Source organism: Capra hircus, chromosome 28, assembly GCF_001704415.2.
Source record: "Capra hircus breed San Clemente chromosome 28, ASM170441v1, whole genome shotgun sequence".
NCBI classification, from domain to species: Eukaryota; Metazoa; Chordata; class Mammalia; order Artiodactyla; family Bovidae; genus Capra; species Capra hircus.
The window spans coordinates 41,363,589-41,380,748 of record NC_030835.1 but is presented as its reverse complement, the minus strand read 5'-3'; the positions used below and the strand labels follow the sequence as shown (position 1 = coordinate 41,380,748).

At 49.6% G+C, this 17,160-nt stretch overlaps 1 protein-coding gene across 1 annotated transcript in view; it reads left to right on the top strand.

Moving 5' to 3' along the window:
* The window catches only part of TRIM67 (tripartite motif containing 67), a 56,762-nt gene that overhangs the window by 31,973 nt on the left and 7,629 nt on the right, over positions 1–17,160 (top strand). Inside the window, exons 2-6 of the mRNA XM_018042651.1 lie at positions 3,692–3,787; positions 5,328–5,450; positions 6,642–6,752; positions 8,187–8,346; positions 11,039–11,184. Of these exons, the coding sequence (XP_017898140.1) occupies positions 3,692–3,787; positions 5,328–5,450; positions 6,642–6,752; positions 8,187–8,346; positions 11,039–11,184 (636 nt within the window). The remainder of the gene's footprint in view (positions 1–3,691; positions 3,788–5,327; positions 5,451–6,641; positions 6,753–8,186; positions 8,347–11,038; positions 11,185–17,160) is intronic.

Here is a 17,160-nt window from a genome sequence, read left to right as displayed (position 1 = left end):
AGAGGATTTGGGGAAAGCTCAAGCTATATTTCCAAGTATAATAGTGCAAACTCATATGAGGAGACAACCCTCTATAACAAAGAGATAAAGAATCTTTCTGAGACACACAGCTAACAGATGACAGAGCCCAGATTTGGCTATATGCCCCAGAGTCCTCTTGCTTAATGCACTGTGGTAGTCGCTCAGTCGTGTCTGACTCTTTGTGACCCCCATGGACTGTAGACCACCAGGCTTTTCTGACCATGGAATTTTCCAGGCAAGAATCCTGGAGTGGGTAGACACTTCCTTCTCCAGGGGATCTTTCCAACCCAGGGATTGAACCTAGGTCTCCTAGATCTCGTAGGTCTCCTTGGCAGATTCTTTACTATCTTAGCCACCAGGGAAACCAGCTTAATGCATTATGAGGCCCTATAACTCCATCTAGAAGGAGTCGGGGGTGGAGCCAGAAAACTACCCCGTGTACCTAGAAGCTACTCCTTCAGGCTGCAGGCAAAGACATGAGGCTAGGCCAGGAAGCAGGTGGTTTGGCCCTGTTGGAAATACTGACATTTTTAAGCTGTCTAAACTCAGAGATTCTATAGCAAAGTAATTCTAACCTTTAAGAAATAGGAAGGCATAAAATACAATGTTTGATTCAAGCTCAAAATCTATTCAGTCATTTTAAAATATTTATCTTCTGTCTGGATATTTCCTTTCTTTCCAAGAGTGTAGTATGGTCACAGAGACTGAACAACCCATTCTCATTTCGCAGATGGCAGGGTCTTCCTCTGACCATGGAGTTCTCCAGGATACTGGAGTGGATTGCCCTTCCGTTCTCCAGGGAGTCTTCCCGACCCAGGGATCAAATCTGGGTCTCCTGCATTGCAGACAGATTCTTCACCATCTGAGGCACCAGGGAAGCCCTTCTCTAGGACCAGAAGAACACAGTTTTCCGTGTCCCCTGCTGGCTCCCTAGATAGTCCTTGTGGAAAAGAGGAAGAGCATGTCTCAAAAAACTGCAGCCAAATACAATATGCTGTGAGCCTGTAACCTGTTGCCAATAAGTAATTTGTCCCTTGAGCAATGGTTTCCACCTTTGCCACCCGATCCCTGGCTCCTTTTCCAGTAGAACAACCAGGGCCAGTTTCCACAGTGCTGCTGCCTGGGCAAGGAGAGCTGACTTGTGGCCCCACCACATGGGAAGGAACTGGGGTCAAGAAAGGTATTAATACAAGTGTGTATTTGTTGACCAGCTCTAACGTGGGAGCCCGGGCTCTTCCGTCAGGACTTTGCTGCACCCTGCTGGGCCGGGGTCACAGGCAAGTCTGATGAGCCTGGAGCAGTGTCTAGTGAGCTGTGAGTTCATTCCCCTTTCAGCTGGGTGTCTGCTTAAGGCCACTGGAACCTTTCAAAAATCACTTGTTCTGGGCTCCTTGCCAAGCTCCAGGATCTATTTGCCAAGTAGGAAGTAGGTCGAGAGCAGGGCTGGGCTGCAGGGAGACCGGAGCTGGTGGGGGCAGAGCCATGCTGGCTCTAGTTTCCCAGCTGGAAGGAGGGGGACACTCACTAATGCGGCTTCTTGTGGACAAGTGTGCTGCCCATGGATCTACAGGGATCTGTCTTGGTTAGCATCCTTTTCTAGTGGAGCAGTTGCTTTGCTTGCTATTCAGCCAGTGAGCACTTTTTGAGCCCCTATTTTGTGCCTGGCTAGAAAGACAAAGACAAAGTCCCCACTATGAAGGAGTGCATAGGTTACCAGGAATGGGCCTCTCCTTGGAGAGAAAAGGGGTGCAGCCTCCGAGGGCCCTCTTCTTGCAATGAGTGTTGTAGCGGGGGAGGCACCCCTTTTCTGGACACAGATGATGAGTCTAAGTGACGCTGACCCCTCCAGTTCCTCCTGAGTGACGTTATCAGACACAAGCTGAGCTGGTAAGGATGAGTGCAAAGATCTGTGCTGCCTAGGACAGTAGCCACTGGCCACACATGGTAGCTGAAAACTAAGTAAAATTTCAAGCACGCAGAGCCACCCATACTGGTGGCAGCTGTATGAGACAGAGCAGACGCAGAATGTTCTGCTATTCCTGCGATTTCTATTGGCTAGTCTTCCTGCATAGATAATTGCAACAGAATTGTCCATAGTGGTAAGCGTGGAGGGAAGGGCTTACACCAGCTGAAGTGTGTGGGGGGTGGGGGGCGGAGTGCAATTGGGAAGCCATTGGAGGCAGGGAGAGCTTCTCCAGGAGCCACCTCTCAGCTGAGTCACACCCGAGGCGCCCAGCCATCTCTCAGAGCAGGACACAGCCCAGACCTCACCTTGAACATTGATGACCCTGGTCACCTTCCATCTTCCCATGTCTTCTCATCCACTCTGTGGCTATGTTTGTACCATCCAATGGATCTCAAAGTGCATCAGACACCCCTGGATAGCTTGTTAAAAGAAAGATTCCTGGGCTTCACCCCCAGGTTCTGAGCAGTAAGACTGGAGTGAGGCCAGAGAATTTGGATTTCTAGCAAATTCCTGGGTGATGCTGATGTTGAGGGTCCAGGAACCACACTTGGAACCATGGATATGGTCCAAAGAACCACATCAATTAACCCGTTCATTCCACAAATATCCAACTGTTTAATGCTGCCGTGTGGCTGGTGCTCTTTCTGGATGTGAGCAACGAGAGAACTTACATTCTTGGGAGGAGAGACACACAGCAAACAAACCTGCGCTGGGTGGCAATGCACATTATGAAGAAGCATAAAACAGGGCGAGGAGAGAGGCCTCTCGGGCAGATCACATTTGAGCAGAGACCTACAGGCAGTGCAGAGTGGGCGTGACCCAGCTTTTCTGGCCCCATTTTTTCCCCTGCCCTCAGCTTTTTAATTTGAAACATGAGAGTACTGTTAAAAATCAAGGGCATCAGGAGATTGCCCTGGCGGTCCAGTGGTTAAGACTCCACACTTCCGCTGTAGGGGATATGGGTTCAATCCTTGGTTGGGGAACTAAGATCCCACAGGCTGCAAGGCATGATCAAAATATAGATAAATAAAATTTTAAAACAAAGGGCATCAGTCTATTCAATAATGAAGTTTTGAAGACAGATTCGATTGTGTGGGCATACATTTCATTGAAAAGAAGCCTGAGGCTAAAGGCCATAGATGTGAAACCAGCCTGCAGCTCTGCCTTTGGGTCCCAGTAACTGAGCAGAGTTAGGAGTCTCGATTGCCAAGGAGGCCACCACCATCCCTTCTATATGGTGACTTGGGACCCTCCACGTGGCTCAAACTCATTTCCAGGTCTCTTTCCCACCCATCCCACTTAGGCCAAAACGCAACTGTGAACAAATGAGGTGGGCAGAGTGTGGCCTGGCACCTGGGGTGTCCACACATTGGCGTCTGAGGGGGGTAGAGCTGCTATGGGAGGGGCGGGGGCCAGACCCGGTCAGGTCTATACTTGCTTCTTGTCCTGGCTCCTGTCAGCCCCAACCAATTAGCTGAATGCTCCTTACTTCTATCCAGCTTTGGGGTGCAGACAGAAGAGAGCAGGTCAACCAACACTTCATCAGCCATTGCTGGAAAAACAAGCCCATGCTGCAATGACCGGGCTCCCTCCTTGGAGGAAAGCTCTTGGTTATACCCTGTTATAAACACAGCTTTCAGGGTGAAGGGCAGACCAAATGCCTTTAACACCTAATTTTCCTTTTCAATCTGTAATATCTTTTAGGCCCAGCTGTCTCAGGCCTTAAATGGAGTTTCCGATAAGGCGAAAGAAGCAAAGGAGTTTCTGGTTCAGCTGAAGAACATTCTGCAGCAGATCCAGGTGAGCCCAGACCCCACCCCTCTGCAGAAGGGATGTGAGACATGGATGAGGAAAGGGAAGGCCCCTGGCAGCTCTTCTCAGTGTTGAACACGGGGAGGCCCAACTGCTCCGCTGCACAGCCTCAGGTGTGGCAGACACTACACCCCCAACCCACTGGCAGCCATCCGGTAGGAAGGGGATTTCACTTGAACTCAGAAAGAATCGTAGAAAGAGAACCAGGCAGAAATAATGCGTGGCCATACAGTGCTACCCCTGTGTGTATACAGTGCTTTCATACCAAACGCACTATAATAGAAAAGCACCAGTTACTAAATAAACGTATTTACTGAGCACCCATGCCGTGTCACGTACAAGCCCGACACTGATCAATAAGGTGCAGTCTGTGGCCCCGGGAGCTCTGTCTGTCAGGGAGAGAGTGTATAAATGCACACAGGGAGGAACTTTCACACAGATCACGAACTTCCTGGTGTCTGGGTGGAAAAGGGGGACTGAGGGCACTGAGCTCTAAACCAGCCGAGAGAAACCACCCTGCCTAATGAGCTAAAGCACAAAGTTCAGCCACCAGGCACTTCCTTCTCTGTTTCTGATGTTTCAGGACACCAGCTATTTGGTGGGGTTGCTATAACAAAGCACCATAGACTGAGTGGCTTCAACCCCAGTAACCTATTTTCTTACAGTTATGAAGGCCAGAAGTTCAAGATCGAGGCGTGGGCAGGGGTGGTTCCTCCTGAGGGCTCTCTCCTGGGCTGGCAGACAGCCACCGCCTTCCTGCGTCCTCAGGGGGCTCTCCCTCTGTGCCTGTCTGTGTCCTGACCGCCTCTTCTAAGGACACAGTCACGCTGGATCAGAGCCCAGCCTAAGGACCTCGTTTAAGTTACTTCTTTCAAGGCCGTTTCTCCAAACACAGTCTTGTTCTGAGGTCATGGGGGTTCGGACTTCATCATAGGAACTTGGGGCAGGGGTGGGAGGAAACACATTAGCCATGCCACGAGGTCTGAATCCGGGCTGGTCTGAGAGGTGTTGAAGGACTCTCTTTCACAACTGAGAAGGACGGATCCTACAGCCAGACCACTGGCTTTTGTTTGTTTTACTGCTTTCTGATTATGGAAAGTAAAAATATGTTCTGGAAATTGTGAAAAGTAGGAAATAGCAGACAAAAGCAACAGAAGTTCACCGATATCTCACCCCTTTCAGTGGCCACCCCACTCTTTTGACACGCTCTTCCATTAGTTCACACACACTCACACACACACACACACACACAGTATGCAACTATGCTGCGCACACTTGTAGCTGCTTTTTTTTCTTGCTAAGTCTCTCACTGAGTGTTTCCCATGACACTGAAAACCCTCACAAACCCGCATGGCTCAGGTGACATTGAATATTCGTTCCATCGTCTGATGTGCTGAGACTCACATGCACAGTCTCCAGTCTGGAAGCAGGACCGCTCCCTCTGGGGCCCACTTGCTGACGCGGCTGTGTCTCTAGCACCGGCCACGTCTCTGTGTGTCTCCTCCCTAAAGCTCTCTGCGTCCCACAGGAGAATGGCCTGGACTACGAGGCCTGCCTGGTGGCTCAGTGTGATGCACTGGTCGATGCTCTGACCCGGCAGAAAGCCAAGCTGCTCACCAAAGTCACCAAAGAGAGGGAGCACAAGCTGAAGGTGGGTGCCCGGGCAGCCAGCGCGCCCAGTCCCATCCCCCTCCCTGCCCAGGGTGGGGGAACACGCGGTGTAGACACGGGGTCAGTGTTAGTTGAGGGTATGAATGAATGAACGAGTGAGGGGAGGAAGCACTGAGCAGGGACCTACGTACCCTGGTGCCACTTTGCCTGCAGTAATCGCCACGCCTACTCTCCCTCCAAAGTGGGGACCAGACACCTGAATCCTGCTGCTTTCAGTCAGAAGCCCCCCTCTCCCATCTGCCGGGCCCCTGCTTTCTGTGGAAGACACACACCCTGCTCCCACCTTGCAGAGCGGAGACGGCCTCGTTGAATGACGAGGGCTGTGCTCAGGGCCCCGGCTCAGCCCCTCCATCAGGTTTTCTGGCATCTGGTGCTTGCGTGGTCAGCACAGTGGTCAGTGACCACCATGGAAAGGCAAGACTTCCCCTCACTCGCACCGGGCCCCCGGTCCAGGCAGCTGCCCCATGATCACCCTGCCTTAATGAAAACTACTCACTTCATGGTCTGGGCTCAATCTATTTCATAAAAATTTTAATTTCAGTTCCTGGGAAAGATCATCTTCACATGTTCCAATATCAATTTTATGTTTTAATGTACCCCTAAATGTGTCATCAAAATTTCCCTTGCCCAGTAATTATGATAGCTTTGTGATTGAGATGGAGAAGGCAGTGGCAACCTACTCCAATACTCTTGCCTGGAAAACCCCATGGACGGAAGAGCCTGGTGGGCTGCAGTCCGTAGGGTCGCTAAGAGTCGGACATGACTGAGCGACTTCACTTTCACTTTCCCAACTGAACCAGAAATATTACTGAAGGGCGAGACGGAATGCGTGCTGGGGATGGTCCATGGATTACATGCAAAGCAGTTGAGCCCCTCAGGTGACCACCCAGCAAGCGAGAGTGAGGGGCATGGACTGGTCACGTGGGAGGTTTCAGATTGTGTGCGTTCTCTGGTTTTTATCCAGAGTTCAGGAAGTGTGCTCTGTTGGGTGTGGCAGGCCTGCCTGTGGGGCAGTGTGTCCAATTACTCCCCTGTAACGAGGGCACGTGGAGCTCAGTATCAGAGCAGCGGCAGGAGAGGGTACAAAGGAGTCGAGAACAGTGCTGCCTCCCGCTGCAGCCAGGCTGTTCTTTGTCCATGAGACGGCTACCAGGGGTCCTTTTCTTGGCAGATGGTTTGGGACCAGATCAATCACTGCACGCTGAAGCTGCGCCAGTCCACTGGGCTGATGGAGTACTGCCTGGAGGTGATCAAGGAGAATGACCCCGCCGGGTTCCTGCAGGTGAGCGGGTTGGCAATCCTTCTTCCAACTCTATGGCTGCATCCCAAACCAGCCAAGGTTCTAGGAAAGTCCCTCCCCGTGGCTTGGAGTTGAGCAGATTCTCCTGTGCTCAGTGATTCCAGAACACCTGAGATCTCATCTTGGCTGTTCTCGCAAGCTCTGACCTGGCTCTGGGTCATGAGTAAATGAGGAGGTGAAACATCACAGTCTCTAGGCCTGCGATGCCATGCTCTCACGGCTCGACTTCCTGGCACACCAGTGCAACATTTTCCCCACAGATGAAAGAAGACAGTCTGCCAGTCAAGCTGGAAAGATTGCACTGGAATAAGTGAGTCAGCAGAAGCCACATGACCCCCAGCGGGCAGAGTCCCGCAGGTCTGGACAGAATACCGCAGCCCAGAAAGCCCGGGCTGCCTTGCTGGGCAACCCCCAGCAGCCAGGCTAATCCGGGTCATGAGCATCTCTTGGGAACACTTCTGTGACTCAAACGAAAGCCCGGTCCTCCTTCTGTGGGGAAAATGATGAATCTCCTTGATTGGTCCCCAGGAAGGGTGCACGGGCTTCATAGCTCTACAGGGACACGTGCAAATTCTGAATGAGCAAGACTTTCTCCAGCAGTGAACAGAGCTGTGGGTTTGATACAGTGGGAGTTTGGAGCAGAAGCTGCAGAACAACATGGAGGAAAGACAGTGGGAGGGAGGGAGCGGCCCCGTCCTGGGGTGAAGGAGATGCTCTCAAATGCTAGGACAAACCACTAGTGAGTTCCTCTTTGCAAAGTGCGGGATCTAGCAAAAGAAGAACATGCAGAGTGTTTCTGTATATTTTAAAAGTATCATTTGCTTCCAAACGAACTTAGATACAAAACAGAAGGAGACTCACAGACTTAGAAAATGAACCAGTGGTTGCTGAGGGGAATGGATAGCTGGGGAACTTGGCAGGTTCATGGATACACTGCTGCATGCAAAATGGATAACCAACAAGGAACTCTGCCCAGTGTTATGTGGCAGCCTGGATGGGAGCTGGGGGTGGGGTTTGTGGGAGAATGGATACATGTGTATGTATGGCCAAGCCCCTTGGCTGTTCACCTGAAACTATCACAGCATTGTTAATAGGCCATACCCCAGTACAAAATAAGAAGTTCAAAACAATAAATTAAAAGTATCATTTGCTTTACAAAAGGGTTTAGCATAAAACAGCAAGTGCTTCTTTATAGGGAACATGACTGACCTATGAAGATGATTTAAACAATATAATGCATTTTTATTTACCCCCACACCAGCATGGGTCCTGACATCTCTGCCAGGGCTTGAGAGGGCATGCTTAACACAGCCACCCCCTGAGCCCATGGAGATGAAGCCCCTACCCCTTCCTCACCACCTGCTGTGTTATTTTTCCTTTGCATGTGGAAACCCTAAACTCTGTGCTTCCTTTAAGATCTCCGATGCCCTGATCAAGCGTGTCCAGGTGTCTCAAGAGCAGTGGGTCAAAGGCGCCCTGGAGCCCAAAGTGTCCGCAGAGTTTGAGCTGACCTTGGACAGCGAGCCACTGCTGCAGGCCATCCACCAGCTGGACTTCATTCAGATGAAATGTAGGGGTGAGCCGTGGTTGGCCCAGTTCAGTTGTTGCTTCTTCTGGAAGAGGCATCCACTCTGCAGGGCAGCTCATGCATCGGAAGACATGTGACCTTGGTGTGACCCAGATTGGGAGGGAGGGACTTCTGCGGCACAGACCTGGGTTCAGGTCCCAGTTCAGTGTCCTCGAGCTGGTGACCTCTGCGGGTAGCCCCCAGCCTGAGCCACAGGTTTCGCATGTAGGAAAGAGGATTGTTTGTTCGTTCAGAGACACCTATTGAGTGTTTATCACCTGCCAGGCACCATCCTCGGTGTTCAGGACACAGCCGTGAACAAGTCCCCAGACTCCCTCACAAGACTGAGCTGGCATTCTAGAGAAGGAAATAGGCAATGATACAACAGATAGTGTAATATAACCTGAGAGTGGCAGGTGTGACCAACAAGGTGCTTCTTGAGAAGTGAAAGTGTTAGCGCTCAGTCATGTCTGACTCTTTCTGACCCCATGGACTGTAGCCCGCCAGGCTCCTCTGTCCATGGAATTCTCCAGGCAAGAATACTGAAGTGAGTAACCATTCCCTTCTCCAGGAGGTCTTTCCAGTTAGGAATCAAACCTGAGTCTCCTGCATTACAAGGTGATTCTTTACCATCTGAGCCACCAGAGAAGCCATTTTTTGAGAAGAAGGCAGTAGTATGGGGCTAGTGTTTTGAGGTGAAGACAATGGCACCCCACTCCAGTACTCTTGCCTGGAAAATCCCATGGATGGAGGAGCCTGGTAGGCTGCAGTCCATGGGGTCGTGAAGAGTCGGACACGACTGAGCGACTTCAATTTCACTTTTCACTTTTCACTTTCATGCATTGGAGAAGGAAATGGCGACCCACTCCAGTGTTCTTGCCTGGAGAATCCCAGGGATGAGGGAGCCTGGTGGGCTGCCGTCTATGGGGTCACACAGAGTCGGACACGACTGAAGTGACTTAGCAGCGGCAGCAGCAGTGTTTCAAGGTGAGAAGGAAAGAGATGCAATATAAAGGAAGAAGGTTCCAGGCAGCAGAGGGCAGGTATAAGTTTGCTGTGTTCCAAGCAGAGTGAGGTCAGAGGTGACAGCAGCATGGAGAAGGTGGTGGGTGGTAGAGGTGACTTCAGAGAGCTGGGGGGACACAGGCTATGGGTTAAGAAAAGTTTGCGTAACTTTCCCCAGGTTACAAAATTAGCATGTGAGGTCACCCTGCCTCTCCAGAGACATTAAGGGTACATTCAGGGGAGGGAATAAAACTCTTTGGAGGTTTATTTTTTAAATCAATATATCAAAGAGCTGAACACCACACCTACAGAAGCTGTGAACTCAGGAAAATGCTCACTTGCAAAGTATGTGGCCATTTTTAAACCGAAGACACCCAGTCTCTGTGCTCACTCCCACACTCAGTTTGCACCTGAGGTGAGGTTTGGAAATGCCATCTGCCCCAGGTGTGAATGAGGCGTGCTTCTCAGAGCAGTATAAGCCTGGCAGAAGTGGGGGCTCTGGAAAGTGGGGGTGCTGAAAGAGGCCACTTGGAGCTGCTCCTGACAGGGTGGGGTGGCGGAATTCACAGAGGAAGTAGGAAAGCGAGAAGCAGTGCCCAGGGATGCAGAGAGGACTCCTTCCACATTGATAACCCAGGGTCCTGGGGCCAGCATGGAGCCAGCCCTGAGAAGACATCCATAACAGACAGTGCTACACCCCACTAAACTGTCCACCAAACTGTGGAAGCTGGTGCCCTAATATCTGGACCCAAATGGAAATCTGTAGTTTTTACAAAAACTCATGTTGCAGTGTTCCCTTTGAAAAATGTCAGCATGGACTATGCATGCGTGCATACTAAATCGCTTCAGTTGTGTCCACCCCTTTGCAACCCTATGGACCATAGCCCACCAGGCTCCTCTGTCCATGGGATTCTCCAGGCAAGAATACTGGAGTGGGTTTCCGTGCCCTCCTCCAGGGGATCTTCCCGATCCAGGGATAGAACCCAAGTCTCTTATGTCTCCTGCATTGGCAGACACGTTCTTTATCACTAACGTCACCTGGGAAGCCCCAGCATGGACTATATTTCTAAAATCTCTCAAGCCTGAACACAACTAGAGAATAAAAAGATACTCCAGAGCTCACCTTCATAGAACTGATGATACACTTGACTTGAATCCCTAATGCCATGGGTAGACTGTCCCATACTCTAAGATTGCCTCACCTTCCAGAATCTAGTTCCCTAGGCCTTTAAACGCTCCCAGACAAAGGTTTCAATGTATCTTTGTGTTCTGCCTGTCCCCCACCCCCAACCACAACTTCACGGGCCCCAGGTGTGAGCTGCACGTGACTCCATGCAGAGGGTCTGGAGAGGCCTTGCTGGGCTGGGAGGCACAGGCAGTCAGGCTCTGCTGCTAGTCCTAGGGAGCCGCTCGTGGGGCAGAATCAAAACCAGTGATGCTCAGTGGGCCGGTGGGGAGAAGACACCTTGTCCTCAGGGCTCCAGACTCAGAGGGGTGGCGGCAACTGCCACGTCTCTGCGTCTCTCCCGGCCTCAAATCCCAGGACCCCCTCCCAGGCTAGGAGGTCCACGGAGTGTGCATACAAGCGGCAGGGAGTGGCGCAGCGGGTCGCCTTCCCTCTGGGGTGGGCCGGGCCCGCAGCTTGTCCCTGCGCCCTGCAGGGTGTGCACACTGAAGCCCGCCTGTCCCGTCACAGTGCCGCCCGTGCCCCTGTTGCAGCTGGAGAAGTGCTGCACCCGCAACAACAGCGTCACGCTGGCCTGGAGGACGCCGCCCTTCACCCACAGCCCCGTGGACGGCTACATCCTGGAGCTAGACGACGGCGACGGGGGGCAGTTCCGGGTGAGGCTTGCTGCCTGCTGCGGGGGGTGGGGGGCGAGGCTCGCACTGTCCCAGCCTCTGGGTCAGTCCGTGTGGCTGCCCCTAACTCTGATACCACTAATGGGGGCGTCAGCCCCAAGGACGCAGGACTGGTGGGCCTGGGCTCATGGGACGCACAGGGGGTTTCTCTACTGAGAGCTAGGTCTGGGCAGGCAGAGAAAGTTCAGGATGGCTTTTCTGTGAAGACTGACGCAGGTTGGAGGCCAAGGCAGAGATCAGAAGAGAGGTCCCCCACACAGACCTGCTTCCCAGTTGACCCAGCAGTATGTAGTCAATGCCCTCCCACACATCCCCCCCCAAGCAGCCTCCTACTCCCTCAATGTTCCCACACAACTGCCCTGCCCCGTTCACTAATTAGCTCATCTGGCAAGGTGATCTGCGCGGGAAGACACATCAAAAACCGTTGTAGGGTTTGGGTGATGATCCACGTTCAGGTCCCCGGTGATGGAATACATGGGGAGAGTAAAGACCCTTAGTGAGTCAAAAATGTATCTTCCAGCCTCACCCTCTGGTAGGAACCCTGACAGCTCCCCACCCAACAGAGCTCTACTGAGAGGTCACAGTGGAGTTCAGACTCCTGTCCAGTAATTTGGTTAACAATGAACTCCAGGGAGCACAAACTCTGGCTCTTCTTAGAGCTTCACCTTTCTGTCCCCAAGAGACTAAATAAAGACTCATTCTAACAAACCAGAGCAATGATAACAATTCTCACACTTCTCCTGGAACTGGTACCCATTCAAGGAATCTTACCAGAGTCACTGTTCCTTTTGTTTCCCTCAGTGGGATTTACACCTGCGTCTTTTCATCTTTTTGTTTTGTGAATGCCAGAGTTGTAGTACTCCATGAGGAAAAATTGAGTCCCTGGGAATATGGGCTCTTTAGGGAAGAGAGAAGCTGAAGTCACATGGGTCAGGAAGAGCAGGTCATACACTGGGTCCTGAACCCCAGCCCTTCTGGTCATGCAAATGAGCTAGTAACTGACAGTTCCTTGACTAACCAGAAACCAGGAAGACAGTTTATGGTTTTGAAATGGGATGAAGGAGGATATTAAAAGAAGCCGCCAGTACTTCCCTGGTAGTCAGTGGTTAGGAATCTGCAGGGGACACGGGTTTGATCCCTGGTTGGGAAACTAGATCCCACGTGCTGAGGAGCAGCTAAGCCCGTGAGCCACAACTAAAGATCCCATGTGCCACAAACGACACCCAGTGAAACCAAATAAATAAGTAAATAAATATTTACCAAAAAAAGAAGAAGCCGCCGAGCTCAGTGGCTTCTCCCCTTTGAGACGTGACCATTAATAGAAGCTGGAGCCAAGGGCTCGAGTTTCTGAGGGACTGTGTGTCATGGCGGGAAAATCGTGGACTTAACGCAGACAGGGCTGGATTTGAACCCTGGCTTCTAAATGGATTGACTGTGATCTTGGGCCAGTTTCCTGCCCCCTCTGAGTGTCCTTGTGAGTAAAACATAAAAAATAATAGCAATGTCCCAGGGTTGTGTAAGGATTAAGATGCCTTATACAATAATAGCTGGCCCACAGCTATTATTATCAATAACTCAAAAAACCAAATGAAGAATAACACCTCCAAGTAATCAGGCAGGAATAGTGTCTTATCATTCTATTTACTCAGGCTGTGCTGGGTCTTCCTTTCTGCACGGGTTCTCGCTGGTTGTGGTGAACAGAGGCCTCTCGCTGGTTGTGGTGCACCGGATCCGGATCCCACTGCAGTAGCTTCTCTTGCTGCGGAGCACAGGCTCTGAGGCACGTGGACTCGGGAGCTGCAGCACGTGGGCTCCAGAGCACAGGCTCAGCCATTGCGGCACGCAGGCTCAGCTGGTCCATGGCCTGTGGGATCTTCCCAGACCAGTGGCCGGACTAGTGTTTCCTACACTAGCAGGCAGACTCTTCATCACTGAGCCTAAGGGAAGCCCAGGAATGATGTTTTATACAATGACAAAAGTGAGATGTAAAACTATGTATTGGGGGGCAGTTAACAGGACAAATTAAGTTTGAAGTAAATGTTCTAGAAAAGGACCACCGGAGTCCGATGCAGAAATGCCCCACCCTCTGGAATCAAGATTGCCAGGAGAAATATCAATAACCTCAGATATGCAGATGACACCACCCTTATGGCAGAAAGTGAAGAGGAACTAAAGAGCCTCTTGATGAAAGTGAAAGAGGAGAGTGAAAATCTTGGCTTAAAGCTCAACATTCAGAAAACTAAGATCATAGCATCCGGTCCCATTACTTCATGGGAAATAGATGGGGAAACAGTGTCAGACTTTATTTTTTTGGGCTCCAAAATCACTGCAGATGGTGATTGCAGCCAGGAAATTAAGAGACACTTACTCCTTGGAAGGAAATTTATGACCAACCTAAATAGCATATTAAAAAGCAGAGATATTACTTTGCCAACAAAGGTCTGTCTAGTCAAGGCTATGGTTTTTCCAGTAGTCATGTACAGATGTGAGAGTTGGACTGTGAAGAAAGCTGAGCACCGAAGAATTGATGCTTTTGAACTGTGGTGTTGGAGAAGACTCTTGAGAGTCCCTTGGACTGCAAGGAGATCCAACCAGTTCATCCTAAAGGATATCAGTCCTGGGTGTTCTTTGAAAGGACTGATGCTAAAGCTGAAACTCTAGTACTTTGGCCACCTCATGCAAAGAGTTGACTCATTGGAAAAGACTCTGATGCTGGGAGGCATTGGGGGCAGGAGGAGAAAGGGACGACAGAGGATGAGATGGCTGGATGGCATCACTGACTCGATGGACATGAGTCTGAGTGAACTCCGGGAGTTGGTGATGGACAGGGAGGCCTGGCGTGCTGCGATTCATGGGGTCGCAAAGAGTCGGACATGACTGAATGACTGAACTGACTGGGAAACCAGGAGGAAAGCAGCTCCAGGAGGCCCAAGGAGCTGGAAGATGCCAGCTTCAGCGGTGGGAGAGGTGGGAGAGGTGGGAGGAGGTGGAGTGGCTCTCTCACTCCGGAAGTGGCCAAATCAACTTGAACCACCTGTGCTTGACCACACCCTTCCTCCGTCTGCTTTTTCCCATCATGTGTGATGATGCTTCCTTTTCAAATACTGTTTATTTTGTCTACTTCGATGCTTAGCTCATGTTTTCCAGCTTAAATTCCCATTGGAAACCGACGATCTCCTCTTGCTCCAACCGTTTTGTGCACCCCCATCTTTGGGCTCCAGAGTCCTATCCATGAGAACCGCCCTCTGAGGACGCAGGACGTTCTCAGGCAGCATCACAGCTACTGCACCCCATACCTTCACAGCAGAGGGATCCCATCAGCCACCAGTAGGGGTTTCTGATGTGGCCTGAAACCCAGCCACCACTCATCCCAAATCTACTTATTAATATCACTCTTGTGTAATGGAAATAAAAGCAAAAATAAACAAATGGGACCTAATTAAAGTTAAAAGCTTTGTCACAATGAAGGAAACTATAAGCAAGGTGAAAAGACAGCCTTCAGAATGGGAGAAAATGATAGCAAATGAAACAACTGGCAAAGAATTAATCTCCAAAATATACAAGCAGCTCCTGCAGCTCAATACCAGAAAAATAAATGACCCAATCAAAAAATGGGCCAAAGAACTAAACAGACATTTCTCCAAAGAAGACATACAGATGGCTAACAAACACATGAAAAGATGCTCAACATCACTCATGATCAGAGAAATGCAAATCAAAACCACAATGAGGTGCCATCTCATGCCAGTCAGAATGGCTGCGATCCAAAAGTCTACAAGCAATAAATGCTGGAGAGGGTGTGGAGAAAAGGAAAGCCTTTTACATTGTTGGTGGGAATGCAAACTAGTACAGCCACTGTGGAGAATAGTGTGGAGATTCCTTTAAAAACTGGAAATAGAACTGCCGTATGATCCAGCAACCCCACTGCTGGGCATACGCACTGAGGAAACCAGAATTGAAAGAGACACATGTACCCCAGTGTTCATCGCAACACTGCTTACAATAGATAGGATATGGAAGCAACCTAGATGTCCATTGGCAGATGAATGGATAAGAAAGCTGTGGTACATATACACAATGGAATATTACTCAGCTATTAAAAAGAATTCATTTGAGTCAGTTCTAATGAGGTGGATGAAACTGGAGCATATTCCATTCAGCTCAGCAGCTCAGTCACGTCCAACTCTTTGTGACCCCATGGACTGCAGGATGGCAGGCTTCCCTGTCCATCACCAACTCCCAGAGCTTACTCAAACTCATGTCCACTGAGTCAGTGATGCCGTCCAACCACCTCATCCTCTGTCTCCTCCCACGTTCAATCTTTACCAGCATCAGGGTCTTTCCAAATTAGTTCTTTGCATCAAGTGGCCAAAGTACTGGAGTTTCACCTTCAGCATCAGTCCTTCCAATGAATATTCAGGACTGATATCCTTTAGGATGGACTGGTTGGATCTCCTTGCAGTCCAAGGGACTCTCAAGAGTCTTCTCCAACACCACAGTTCAAAAGCATCAATTCTTTGGCACTCAGCTTTCTTTATAGTCCAACTCTTACGTCCATACATGACTACTGGAAAAACCATAGCTTTGGCTAGTCGGACTTTTGTCGGCAAAGTAATGCTTCTGCTTTTTAAATATGCTATCTAGGGTGATCATAACTTTTCTTCCAAGGAGCAAGCGTCTTTTAATTTCATGGCTGCAGTCATCATCTGCAGTGATTTGGGAGCCCAAAAAAACAAAGTCTGACACTGTTTCCATTGTTTCCCCATTTATTTGCCATGAAGTGATGGGACCAGATGCCATGATCTTCGTTTTCTGAATGCTGAGCTTTAAGCCAACTTTTTCACTCTCCTCTTTCACTTTCATCAAGAGGCTCCTTAGTTCTTCTTCACTTTCTGCCATAAGGGTGGTGTCATCTGCATATCTGAGGTTACTGATATTTCTCCTGGTAATCTTGATTCCAGCTTGTTCTTTATCCAGCCTAGCATTTCTCATGATGTACTCTGCATATAAGTTAAATAAGCAGGGTGACAATATACAGCCTTGACGGTCTCTTTCCCAATTTGGAACCAGTCTGTTGTTTGATGTCCAGTTCTAACTGTTGCTTCCTGACCTGCATATAGGTTTCTCAAGAGGCAGATCAGGTGGTCTGGTATTTCCATCTCTTCAAGAATTTTCCACAGTTTGTTGTGATCCACACAGTCAAAGGCTTTGGCATAGTCAATAAAGCAGAAGTAGATGTTTTCCTAGAACTCTCTTGCCTTTTAGATGATCCAACGGATGTTGGCAATTTGATCTCTGGTTCCTCTGCCTTTTCTAAATCCAGCTTGAACATCTGGAAGTTCACGTATTGTTGAAGCCTGGCTTGGAGAATTTTGAGCATTACTTTACTAGCATGTGAGATGAGTGCAAATGTGCGGTAGTTTGAGCATTCTTTGGCATTGCCTTTCTTTGAGATTGGAATGAAAACTGATCTTTTCCAGTGCTATGGCCACTGCTGAGTTTTCCAAATTTGCTGGTATATTGAGTGCAGCACTTTCACAGCATCATCTTTCAGGATTTGAAATAGCTCAACTGGAATTCCATCACCTCCACTAGCTTTGTTTGTAGTGATGCTTCCTAAAGCCCACTTGACTTCACATTCCAGGATGTCTGGTTCTAGGTGAGTGATCACACCATTGTGGTTATCTGTGTCATAAAGATCTTCTTTGTATAGTTCTGTGTACTCTTGCTACCTCTTCTTAATATCATCTGCTTCTGTTAGGTCCACACCATTTCTGTCCTTTATTGAGCCCATCTTTGCATGAAATGTTCCCTTGGTAGCTCTAATTTTCTTGAAGAGATCTCTAGTCTTTCCCATTCTATTGTTTTCCTCTATTTCTCTGTACTGATCACTGAGGAAGGTTTTCTTATCTCTCCTTGTATTCAAATGGGTATATCTTTCCTTTTCTCCTTTGCATT